Source organism: Podarcis vaucheri (genome assembly GCF_965113315.1).
Source record: "Podarcis vaucheri genome assembly, chromosome: 14".
NCBI classification, from domain to species: Eukaryota; Metazoa; Chordata; class Lepidosauria; order Squamata; family Lacertidae; genus Podarcis; species Podarcis vaucheri.
The window spans coordinates 54,974,230-54,986,919 of NC_138752.1; the positions used below are offsets into that span (position 1 = coordinate 54,974,230).

The window sequence follows — 12,690 nt, forward strand, 5'->3', positions numbered from 1 at the left end:
TGAAATGAATAAAACAATAAAACATTTTTGAAAAAGAAACCAGGCAGTGTGTATGTCTGTGTGATCTGGATCTTTGCTCACCACAGCAGCCCTGATCTGAATCTCCACTCCCCCCCACTCCAAAAAAGAGAGAGTCCCATTGTGTGAATGACACAATGTCTAGTTTGGTCCTGTGCATATGAAGTTGTCATAATTGTCTCTGTTGCCATGGGGGACTAGAAAATCGTATTTTAAAATAGAATAACATTTTAAAATAGAGTAACGTGTGCTTGTGATTAGAATATAGGAATATAAGAACAGAGAAAACATACAAATGCTTTTTTCTTTTTTACATTGTGTATGTGCATGTGTCTATATTTTCTTTAAAAAATTAACTCCAGTTCCATAAGGAATCCATGCTACCGATCAACCTTGGAAGACTTCAGGAGGCCAGCAGACCTTATTGGCCATGAAGTGATTCTGGGCTTCTTCCTTCTCCTCCTCCTGGTTTGGTTCTTAAACCGTGAGTTTGAAGTGAGCTACCGCCTGCATTACCATGGAGACGTGGAAGCCGACCTTCACCGCACCAAGATCCAGAGCATGAGGGACCAGGCGGACTGGCTGCTGCGGAATATCATTCCGTACCACGTGGCGGAGCAGCTGAAAGTCTCACAGAGCTACTCCAAAAACCATGACAGTGGTGGCGTGATCTTTGCCAGCATCGTGAACTTCAGTGAGTTCTACGAGGAGAACTACGAAGGAGGCAAGGAGTGCTACCGAGTCCTGAACGAACTGATCGGGGACTTTGACGAGCTGCTAAGCAAGCCTGACTACAGCAACATCGAGAAGATCAAAACCATTGGGGCCACGTATATGGCCGCCTCTGGCCTGAACACGTCCCAGTGCCAAGACAGCAACAGCCCGCACAGCCACTTGCAAACCCTCTTCGAATTTGCCAAAGAAATGATGCGAGTGGTGGATGACTTTAACAACAACATGCTGTGGTTCAATTTCAAACTGCGGATTGGCTTCAACCATGGCCCCTTGACTGCTGGGGTCATTGGCACCACCAAGCTCCTGTATGACATTTGGGGTGACACTGTGAACATCGCCAGCAGGATGGACACGACCGGAGTGGAGTGTCGCATCCAGGTGAGTGAAGAGAGCTACCGCATCCTGAACAAAATGGGGTATGACTTTGATTACAGGGGGACGGTGAACGTGAAGGGCAAAGGGCAGATGAAGACCTTCCTGTACCCCAAGTGCATGGACAACGGCATCGTCCCCCACCACCAGTTATCTATATCTCCAGACATCCGTGTTCAAGTGGATGGCAGCATTGGGCGGTCTCCGACGGACGAGATCACCAACCTGGTGCCTTCTGTACAGAATTTGGACAAGATGCCCCACGTCTCAGACCATAATTTGGAGCTCAAGGGCGGGCTCCCCTGTTTCAAGAATCTCCCAAAAGAGACAGTGAAGCCAGAGGATGGGCGTAGGTTTGGTAAGTCTGTTGAGAAAAACGACTGCAAAGAAGCAGGTGAGACCAGTGAGCTGACTAAGCTGAATAACTCGCGGAGCGTATGATGCGCTGGAGTGGTCTGCTCTGTCTACAAGAGCGCAGGTGCTCTCAGTGGGCTGTGTTCTCCTGGAGGAGGGGGCAGGAGAGGGAGTGGCTGGACGGCTCTGTCATCTGACTTCACTTTGGCAACGGGATCCGAGGGGGTCACTGGTGTGCCAGGGCTTTTGTGCCTCTCTCACCCCCCAGGTCCCCTTGGAACAGTCTTTCAGCTGAGATGAGACATCAAGTGCCTTCAGATAGACTCTGCTGGACTCCTTGTCTAGGAACAGAGGCACAAAGTTGACCATATGTTTGATGGATAAGCCGTGGTTATATCATTTTTATTGTTTCTCACTGGCACTACTATTTTGTTTTTGTTTTGCCTATTATGTTAAGCCTTTTGTATGTAAACACAGACAAATGCATGTTTACCTGACTGACACAAACAGCCACTAAGGGAAGATGATGTGAGGCGAGAGAGGAGTTGGCAGAGTTGCCCCCTGGGCAACTGGAGGAGGAGGAGGAGGAGCAGTCCAGCACTTACCTGAAGTGATCCGTGGGCTGCTCTGTTTGCCATAATCAGACTCAAGTGCCCTTGTGTGTTCTGGGATGCGTGGTCTCTTGCCATTCACCCCCACAGGCCTCTGCCGTATGGGGATTGGCGCTGGCTGCACAGTGCTCCAGCGGCAGAAGCCTGGCCAATCTCATCCTCAGGTGTTTCGCTTCTGACCTCTGCCAGGAGGGACTTCTGAGCATTTGGGTGAAACGGTTTTCTCTAAATCTGGTCAGGCCTAAGAGAAAGATAAATGATAGGGGATTTTCTCCCTTCCTTTTTATTCCTCCCTTCCCCCTTAATTCTGTATTTGTGGGGACGGTAGGGATTGTAAGCAGTGGTGCCATTGTAAGGCAGGTGCCCATTAAGCGTGTCTGCGTACTCAGTCCAGCCTTTCTTTAGGCACAGTTGGTGCCAACAGCACTCAAGCTGTCAGACGTGGCTGACTCAGCAGGGTTGGGGCACATATTTTGCCCTTATTGTGTTTGCCCTTTGTGGGAGTTGGAATGAGAAGTCTGTTCAGAGCTGAAAAGCACAAGAGTAGGGAGATCATAAGCCCTTCAGCGCTTTATTGTGTGGATTCAGTCAGAATGAACTCCCTTTGACAATCTTTTCTTTTGCATTTTCACTCCTGTTGTATTACTGAATGAAGGGTCAAACGTGTTTGACTCTTAATGCAGCCAAATTTTCTGATTCACCTAAAGGTGATGTAGCCAAGCATAAATCTGCCCCACAAATACACATGCAGAATAAAGTAGGGGCTGTTCTACGTTTTTGCAAGTTTAGAAGATGTGAAAAGGGTTAAAGTACTTTACGGTTAGAAAGTTTGTTGTTTCATAGAATACTTCCTCTTGCACTTTCTTTTCCTGCAACCTAAATTGGTCCAGTAAAAAGCTAGCATCTCCTGTGTTCTGACCTTTGGAGTGAAATGGACAACTATGACCATTCTCATCAGCTGGTCGCTTCTGTTATTTTGTTGACATGCTAATCTTCTTTAAAACTAAAGCCAGACTCTCTCTCTCTTTTGGCTCAGTTGTTAAGAGCATCCCTGGAATTTATGATCATAAAGGGGCTTTTGCTTGATATCACATAGAATACCTTTTCTGTGGGCCACTCTCTCTTCTGTATGTCTCACATTCCGACACCCACACTGAGCATCATTGTAATACGTGCATCTTTCGATAAAAGCCTTTGGGGCTGAACCAACACAGGGGTAGTGAATTTCCAGTGCAGGGTGGTTCTAGGAGGACAATGCTGAACGGTTCTCAAAATGTAGTTAAAAACAATCTTATTTTCTTCAGCCCCAAGTGCTGTACAGTACTAGCCTCCACTGTGGCTGCAATCCTAAGCACATTTACTAGGTAGTAACTCCAGCATATGCAGTGGACTTAATTGTGAATAAAATGTGTAGGAGGAGGCTGTTCCCTGAGTTGGGCTTTCCAGAAGATTACTATCGTTTTGTAAACTTCTCTTACCTCAGTCAGATCAAAGAAACTTTCGAAGGTAATCGCCAGGATTCTAGCTTCTGGTTTCTTGACTGAACTGCTGTTTTCCCCATGGCTGAGCTGATTTAGTCCCAAGGTGTTTCCGGGCCACCTGCAGCATGCAGAACAGAGCTGGGGTTTAACAAGAGCTAAAAGTCAGAAGAGGGAAGTGTAAGGACGCTTATAATAGCCCCCAAAGATGGTGGCTTGTGGCGGATCTGGTCCTGTGAGCATGAGAGGCTTTGAGGCCAGCTGTCTTAATGTGTGACCTGCTTCTCTCAGTTGTGAGAATTGTTGGAAACTTGCAGATTTCTAGCCACAAGGAATTTGGCTATTTGCTTTTGTAAAAAGACCGCAATTACCCCATCTTGGGGGGATGTTCCTAAGACCAGCTCTTTGCGGTGTAAAAAACGCTCAAATGGTTGAAGTCTTTTATTTCATTTCTTTAATTTGTGTAGGTGCTTCAGGCCCTTGGCAAATGTATCTTGCTCTCTGCCAGGCAGGTGATGTCTTTAGTCATAGGGCAGGAGTTGGCTTGCTCTTTCTCTGGCCGGGCACATGAAAGGTATGTTCAGCTTGAATTTTAAGGGCTGTGATTGGTGTCTGCTTCATCCTGGATGCTGAAATAGCAGCGTCTCAGCTGCTCTTTGTGTGAATTCATGGGCTGCTCTCAACAACAGGGTTTCCTGCAGTGGGACGTTGCCTGCAAAGCACCTTGCATATCGTTGCTTTTTCACATACCTCCCCAAAAGTGTTTTATTTGCCAGGCAAAATAGGCAGAGGTAGTAGGGAGCTCTTCTGCCGCTTGCCTGTGGAACGGTCCCCGAAGGCTTGTTGCCTGTACTTTAGGCCTTGGTGGATGCAGAGGTGGGGAACCTGAAGGAGGCCTCCAGATGTTGCTAGGCTCCAGTTCCCGTCACCCCTGCGCATCGGCCAGGCTCGTTGCTGGGGCGGATGGGAATCCCAGCAGCAGCTGGAGGGCCACCGGTTCTTCACACCATGCCTAAAATTATAGCAATAAAACTGTGGAGCGCTACGTTGGTAGCAATAATGCAAGATGATTTACCTAGCGGTAAATACACACGCCTGGTGAGGGAGCAAGTAGTGGCATGCAAAGGAGGCAGTTGTTCCTTTGAAGATTGGGCTGGACATGAGCCAGGGATGTCATTTTGGGTTTTTTCAGCAGAAGCCTTATTTCCAGGGCTCTGGAACTAATGATGCTAATTGACTTGGCACTAAAAGGACCTTGCTCACACCACAAACAGATATTTTAGCTAGAGTTGGGCTGGGAAGTCGGGTGGCAGAAGGAAATATCGGAGGGCGAAGGCAGGGGGAGGCAAAGTTTGCAGAAGCCTAGGTCTTCTGCTGCCAACTCCTTGGCAACAAAGTTTTGGGATGCACAAGGAAGTGCTCCAAAGAGAGCAAGTTCTGTTCTCCTGCTGTGCTCCAAGGTCTCTGAAAGCAGTAAATGAGGCTTTTTATTCAACCTCACTCATTGAGGCCTGCTTCAGTCCTACAGAAATCAATGAGACAAAGCACCTTTTAAGGACTAAATAACTACTTAATTATTTAGAACTTACTTTCCGCTGACTATATATAAATAGAAACAATGCACTTGGCTTCTTCTCCAAAGGCTCTTTTAACTTGTCACTGGAGGCTTCTTGCCATTTGGCTTCCTAGCAGAGCCACATAATGAGATGGGTGGCTTCCCCTTTTCTTCCACAGGAGCTGGAGGGTATCTCTGAGGGCTGGGTGTGCAAGGTGGAGGAAAAGGTGCCTGTGTGACTTTGGCTGTTCTTGGGAGCCCCACCCTCTCCTTGCCCCTCCTGTGAGCTGAAAGGCAGTGGCCACCAGCCCCCCCCCCTCCATCTGCCCCACATAGAGGCAGCATTCTGGGCACTTATTCCCACTCAGGTCCAGTTGGTAGGAGGAGGAGCTCTTGGTGTCCTGCTGAGAGTGTCCCACAGAGCTCTTTACTGCCTCTTCTCCGTTCTCTCCTCCCCCCCCATCCCACGCTCCTCATGCCTATACCTGCAATATGCCCCGTCCCCCCACTTACCTGGGGAGAAGCATCATAAAGCAGAAAGCATTTCTTCTAGGCACTTCCTGGGTCTCTGAGGCATTAGCTTCTCCTCTTAGAAATGAGCCTAAGGCTAGTGTATCTCGCGTGTAAATACTGGTTGGTTTATGCACCGCAGCTGCACTCCTGCCTTCCTCTCTCTGACTTCAGCCGTTCTCCCGCCTGGCCAGGCCAGCATCCGGCTTCTGCAGTAGCCATAGCCAAACAGGACTTCCTGGAAATACAGCAGCAACGTAAACCAAGGGCTCCAAAGCATCCCTTTGGGGCAGCAGCTTTAAGGTTGTTGCCTCAAGGTCATGAGGACAAACAGAAGTAATAAAAAGCCCAAAGCCTTAACGAGATGGGGGACAAGCAGAGTGGCAGGCCTGTGGCGTTGTCTCCGCAGGACGACTCCCTCTGCCTCTGTCCAGGGTGCCCGTTCCTTTAGGTGCTGAAGGCTTTGGCCCCCTTCTAGGGCCACGGAGGCTGCATGCTCCCCTCTTCCCACCCTCTGGTTGCTGCCGTGGAGAGGGAGCCTGGCTCTTCACTTCTCAGGACCTGGTGATTTAAAGCCAACTCCTTATTTTGATGGCAATACCCTTCAGAAACTCTTAACCCGCCTGGGCTTTGCATACTTGCGAAGAGCCGCTGGAAAGAATCGGTCAGTAGGACAGGGCAAGTCCTGGGCCTGGGTCAGGTGCCGACTGAGCGGGAAATGCTGGAAGCAGCTTTGCGGGTCCAAGGCCACCTCTGACTCTATCTTCCTGGCTGACGCAAAGCAACCCTTTTGTTTCTTTAGCCCTGGGTGGGGAGGCTGGAGAGAGAGAGAGGCCTTCTGTCGGGCTGGTCCTTTGGAGCCTGGCTTTCCCTTCTCAGAAAGCTCCTCCTGGTGGAGAACGAGAGTCCTCTGCAAACCATCCAAGACGGTTCACACTGGTGTTCTTCACCAGCAGTATCTACAGGGTTGTTTTAGACATGTACGGTTGTATTTTAATGTGTATTTATATTTTTATTTGGTTTTGAGATAATGCTGTTACTGGCCCTGAGGCTTTGTGTTGAATAAACTACTAGTTACTGGGGTGGGGTGGGGGGGGAAGAAGGGTGCCAGCCGTTAGGCAGCCTATGCAACACTATTTCAGTATTTGATATGCACAAACGAGCCTCCCCTATTTTCCATCATTTTAGCCTGGTGTGCTGAGAAACTTGGGAGAGGCAAAAGATGAAAGCAACTTGAAACTCCTTTCATTTTGTGAAAAAACACACACCACAGTATTGTCCTTCAGGTGCCTATCAGCTCCTGGTCTGCCTTGAAGAAGGGCTTTCCTGGAATATTGCCTCCACGCAGTATTGGTGTCAATGGGGAAATGCCCCAAATTCTGTACTTGCGGGCGCAGGTGTGAGCAGAAAACCATCCAGCTTTCTCCTCCTTTTTCTGCGCCCACTACTCTGGTTGACATTGTCTTGCCCTCCCTGCAGAAAGGAAGAGCAGCCCCCTCCCCACACCAGGCGAGGAGGAGGAGGAGGCAGTGGTTTCACAGAGTTTTGCTTGCTGGGAGTGCCAAAGGCCGTCCTTCACTACAGTAGCTTAACTGTAAATAGCCTGCATACGTCTGGCTCTAAAGACACACACACATACACACACAAAAGTATGTGTGAAATACTATATGTATATAGAAGGTAAATATACACATTCACTTTGACTTGTTACTGCAGATCTGTAATCAATTGTATATTAAACGGTTTTCCTGTACTGGAGATTCCTTTGCACCATCTTAAATGTGGGAGATCTGGAGAAGCGATTCTCGCGATTCACGTGCCACTTTGTGGAAATATTCATTCTTCCAAGGGATAAGTGGGCTGAATTTACCTGCATGTGTTTCCCAAGAGCTTGTAATCACTGGGCAGTGCCCTCGCAACAGACTCATAGGATGGTATGTATCTGTCTACTCAAGGTAGCAAAATGGTTTGGGAGCAAGTCACATATATAATGGAGAAGTTGGAATGATAATTTTTCAGTCAGTTCCCCTAACCTTGCCTGCGCTGCTTGGGCACTGTGAATGTATCTTGTAGCCAATTTCAGCTTCTGAAGGTGTTCCCCTTAGAATTGCTCAATGCTGCTACTTGTGTAAATGCAGGCACACTTTTCACAGTAACACAAAGATGTGGCCTTTCCCACCATTTCAAAGAGGAGCAGTTCTGGACAGTTCTATTCCATTTTTCTTTTCTGGGGAGGGTGGTGATGTCATCATTCAAGATTGCTAAATAATCTTCCAGTTTCAACCCTTCGCCTGCACTGCTCAGCTGTTACAAACTTCTGAAAGCTAAAGGGTACCTGGGAAAGAACAGGATGCTAAAAGGCTATGCCCACCTCACCCCAAATAGCTTCCGATCAATTTTTCTTTAGATACTTTGGCAGCGGAAGTTCAGATATGGGTCAGGAAGAAATGAGATCAGAAATGGCTCTGAGAGTTGCACGTCTTTCTAAAGAGGACTTTGAACCCTTCTATGACCTTCTAAGGGGACATGGGTGGCGCTGTGGGTAAAACCTCAGCGCCTAGGACTTGCCGATCGCATGGCCGGCAGTTCGAATCCCCGCAGCGGGGTGAGCTCCTGTCATTCGGTCCCAGCTCCTGCCCACCTAGCAGTTCGAAAGCACCCTTAAGTGCAAGTAGATAAATAGGTACCGCTCTGGCAGGAAGGTAAACGGCGTTTCCGTGCGCTGCGCTGGTGCTGGCTCGCCAGAGCAGCTTCGTCACGTTGGCCACGTGACCCAGAAGTGTCATCAGACAGCGCTGGCCCCCGGCCTCTTAAGCGAGATGGGCGCGCAACCCCAGAGTCGGTCACGACTGGCCCGTACGGGCAGGGGTACCTTTACCTTTTATGTCCTTCTAAAACAATTGCAGAAAGATTTAGCAGTGGAAAAAGGAATGCAGCCTTCAAAGGTTTTTAGAGATGAAATCAAAATGGAATTGAAAGACTTGCCTACGAAATTTACTGAACTGCCTGCTTCAGCTAATGAAGCTTTGGATTTAGGAATATGCCATAAATCCGCCATTAAAAGACTCACTAAAACTGCATCAGATTTGCAACTTCATATGGAGTCCTGGGAGGATAGGAGTAGAATAGATAATTTATGACTGAAAGAAGCTCCAAAAAACAGGTATGAAAGCCCTTTTTGTTAACTTTAAGTGTGAATGCAAACTGCATACAGAGAATTCATGAAGCTTTGGCTACCCCCCCCCCCAAAGACAGCAACCCTGTGATATACAGTGGTACCTCAGGTTACATACGCTTCAGGTTACAAACTCTGCTAACCCAGAAATAGTACCTCAGGTTAAGAACTTTGTTTCAGGATGAGAACAGAAATCGTGCTCCGGTGGCGTGGCAGCAGCAGGATGCCCCATTAGCTAAAGTGGTGTTTCAGGGTAAGAACAGTTTCAGGTTAAGTACGGACCTCCAGAACGAATTAAGTACTTAACCTGAGGTACCACTGTAATAGCAACAATTTTTATTATTTCTGGGCAGTTCACAGGATAAAATTGCAATATAAAAACACAAAATACATAAAATAAAACCAATAACAACCCAATAACGCCCCCAACACATTTTAAAAGGGCAAAGGCTTGGTTAAAGAGGGATGTTTTTGTCTGGTGCCTAAAGGTGTATAATGAAAGCGCCAGGAGAACCTCCCTGGGGAGAGCATTCCACAAATGGGGAGCCACTTCAGGAAAGGCCCTGCTCTCGTGTTGCTACCCTCCAGACCTCATATGGAGGAGGCACATGAAGAAAATGGCACGTTCCTCCTTCAAAGAAGCAATTGAGAAAGTAGCAAGAGAAGGAACGGAATTTAACATGGAAGGGAAGAAAGTCCACTACAAAAAAAGAAACCTCAAAAAATACTACCCTACATGCTGCTGGAGTGAGATACAGAGGGGGCTTCCAATTTAAACTTATTTTGCAGCTAGCAATGCTGATAGGGCTCAGCTAGATTGGTACAGTAAAGGAAAAGTATTTTATATGCGTTGTATATGCGATATGTTATATGATATATACATATGCGATATGTGACACCAGATGGCGCTGTGGAGTCCCGTCTTTCCCTGCCCGATTTCCCTGTATGAGTTTACAACGCATTTAACTTAATCGCTTCTTTGAAGTCTCTAGATCCAGCCATCGTCACCACTCTGGCTGAAGCCAAACTAACATTGGGAACAATTGGGAACAGGAAGAGGCAGGAGGAGAGAAACAGAGACAATGCGGATGGCAAGGGAGGTCAAATAGGAAACCTAAGAGTTTCTTAAAGAAATTAGAAACATCATTCTTCTGCAAACTGACTGGTTTGACTTTTAATTTTTATAGGTATATCTCATATTATGCTAAGTGAAGAATATGGCAAGGGGGGAGTGAAGGAAAGCTGAAACTGGCATTTCTTTTATCTTTGCAAGAGAAAATTCAATACCCTTAACATATTGAGCTGTTTGTAGTTTGGGCAGGGAGTGTGAGCTGTCTCGCCCCCTGTTCAGATGCCATACCTGTGGGCTCTTAACTGTGATGCTCTGTTGCACAGGTGTATTAAATTCCATATAAATTAAAACAGTGAAATCTCAGAAGTAGAACCAACTCTCTTTGCTAACACCAATAATTCTGGAAGATGTAACTAAAGTAATTAAGAAACTTAAACCACACAAGGGACCTTGAATCTCTTGAAAGGTTGGATTGGTTAAAATAATATTACCGTGTGTGTGTGTGTGTGTGTGTGTGTGTGTGTGTGTGTGTGTGTATAATTTGTTTCAAACCCTATCTATTTCAACAAATACTCTAAGGATATGGCCAAAACAATGATTGTAAGCTTGAGTCATCACAGCAAGAGACCTGATCCGCGCCTAACTGTATTATATCAACTTTCTCAGAGAAGGGTAAATGGGTCATTAGTATGATACTCAGTGTAAAAGAGAAGATTTGGATGCAAATGAAATTAGATGAACCTGTGCAACACAGAATATCAGGCATCCCATTTTTGAATAACAACAAAACTTTTGTAGTGATAAAGCCATTTGCAAAAGTAGAATTCGAGATCTGGCGATCCTGGATATAAAAATCAGCACCACCTATACGTATTTCCCATGCGTTGCACCCCTCCTTCGACACGTCTGATCGAAAACTGATGCATATGAAATGGAAAGAAAAACGCTTGTACAGATTGATTCACTTTTATAAAAACGATGTTTTTCTCACGGCAAATTATGGAAAGAATTGAGGGTTGTAATGTGAATTGTCTATCAGGTGATACATATTATCTCAAGTCCAACAGCTGAATCTCAAGCAATTAGACCTTTCACACAATTTGAAAAACTGATTCTGAATATCACTGAACACCCCCACCCCAAAAATATTGGTTTTATGCAAAATACTCACTGACATAGCCATTGAACAATGCTTGACTATTAAGCAAAATTGGGGAAAGGACTTAGGCATGGAAATTGTTCCATATGTCATGGATATGTGCATAGCTGTCACCCTTCCCTTTTTTTGCGGGAAATTCCCTTATTCCAGCGCTGCTTCCCGCTGCTATCCCGGGTTGTTACATATCCCGTAGACTGTCCCCGGGACAGGTGAGGCTGCTGATCCCTTATTTTCGAGGCTGCTGATCCCTTATTTTCAAATCTGAAAGTTGTCAGCTATGGATATGTGAATTGGGGCAACCATTTTGGGAAACTGCATTGGCAGAAATAAGCAAAATTACAAACCAGGATGTACATTGCAACCCATGTCTAGGTTTATTAATAATATTTAAATATACTCAAATTATCACACGAGGAACTTTTCTTCTGGTAGTGGCAAGATTGCCTATAGCATGAGACTGGAAAGGAAGCTCACCTGTAGATCCCACAGTGGAAGCAGAATGCATAGACAACTGCTTTATCTGAGAAGCTAAGAGAATACATGCCCTGAATCGATGCTTCGGATATGGGTGGTTTTGTTGAAATATGGCACCTTTTTTTAATAAAACACTCAATTGAGCTTCTCTGACGACTGGCGCCCACAAACTACGTGTATGGATTTATGGGAGAATTTGACACTATAATAGTCTTCTGCTCTGCGGGAGGGGGGGAGAAACCAATTGTTTTGATAATATTTGTGTTTATATTCTTTTCTTGAAAATGAATAAAATGCTTCAAAAACCAAACGTGTTTACCTTTTCCTCCCCTTTTCCCTTCAGGGATGGGGTTTGGATGGTCGCCCCTGCCCCCACCCCATGGAGGTGGGGAAAGAGGAGCGGGCCCCCTCTCCTCTCTTTGCGCCAAAGCTCAAACTGGCCTTTGCACCTTCTTGGGGCAACTGGAAAGGCGGCGGCATCAGCATTCGGCCACAACTGGCCTTTGGTCCCCATCATCCTTCTTGAGCTGCTGCTTCCTGGGAGGGGGGTATCCTGCAACCCATGCACAAAGCCCCCCCCCCGGCCCCGGAACTGGAGAAGAAGTTGACACCCAGGGTCGGCCAACTTATCTGTGTCGTCCTCGTCCCGTCCCCCCCCCCAAGGCCTGCTGCCCCTCCCTGAGCGGTTGTGCCTGCTGCTGCCTGGGTGGGGTCCTTCTGCCTGCCTGCTGCTGGGTGCAGATAGGGAAGGAGGCAGCGGGGCCCCCCCTTGCCACGTGCCTTTCCCCATTGCTCTGGTCATCGTGATCTCGGGGGGCTGGAGCCTCAGGCGCCCCCCTGCCTGCGCGGAGACCTCTCCCTGCGCTCTTCTCGGCGTGCGGGTGTTTTTTTTGGGGGGCGGCCTCCCCATCATTGAGTGGAAGCAAAGAACACCTAGGATGGGGGTGTTTTGAGCAGCCTCCCTTTCATGGGCGTGGCCAAGAGGGGGCAGGGAGGGGCAGCTCCCCTAAATCAATAGAAATCAACATAAATGCATAGCTAACGTAGCTTCTGCCCCCCTAACAAAAGGCCTACCCCCCCCAACAAAAACCCCATGCCCCCTTTACTGCAGTCAGTAGCGTAGCGTGGGGGGTGCAGGGGGGGCCGGCCGCACCCGGCGCAACATCTGGGGGTTAGG

The 12,690-nt window shown here is 47.4% G+C and overlaps 1 protein-coding gene and 1 long non-coding RNA gene across 3 annotated transcripts in view; one reads left to right on the top strand and one right to left on the bottom strand.

Annotated features, from left to right (window-relative positions):
- Positions 1 to 7,386, top strand: part of ADCY9 (adenylate cyclase 9) — a 29,432-nt gene extending 22,046 nt beyond the window's left edge. For both annotated transcript variants that reach the window (XM_082199616.1, XM_082199617.1), the window contains exon 12: positions 381 to 7,386. In XM_082199616.1, the coding sequence (XP_082055742.1) occupies positions 381 to 1,566 (1,186 nt within the window). In that variant the 3' untranslated portion in view covers positions 1,567 to 7,386. The remainder of the gene's footprint in view (positions 1 to 380) is intronic.
- LOC309519168 lies at positions 2,704 to 10,557 on the bottom strand. Its single transcript, XR_014213710.1, has 2 exons — positions 8,512 to 10,557; positions 2,704 to 8,136 (listed from the first exon to the last, which is right to left on the bottom strand). It is a non-coding gene; the product is annotated as an uncharacterized lncRNA (long non-coding RNA).
- Between the last annotated feature and the right edge of the window lie 2,133 nt (positions 10,558 to 12,690).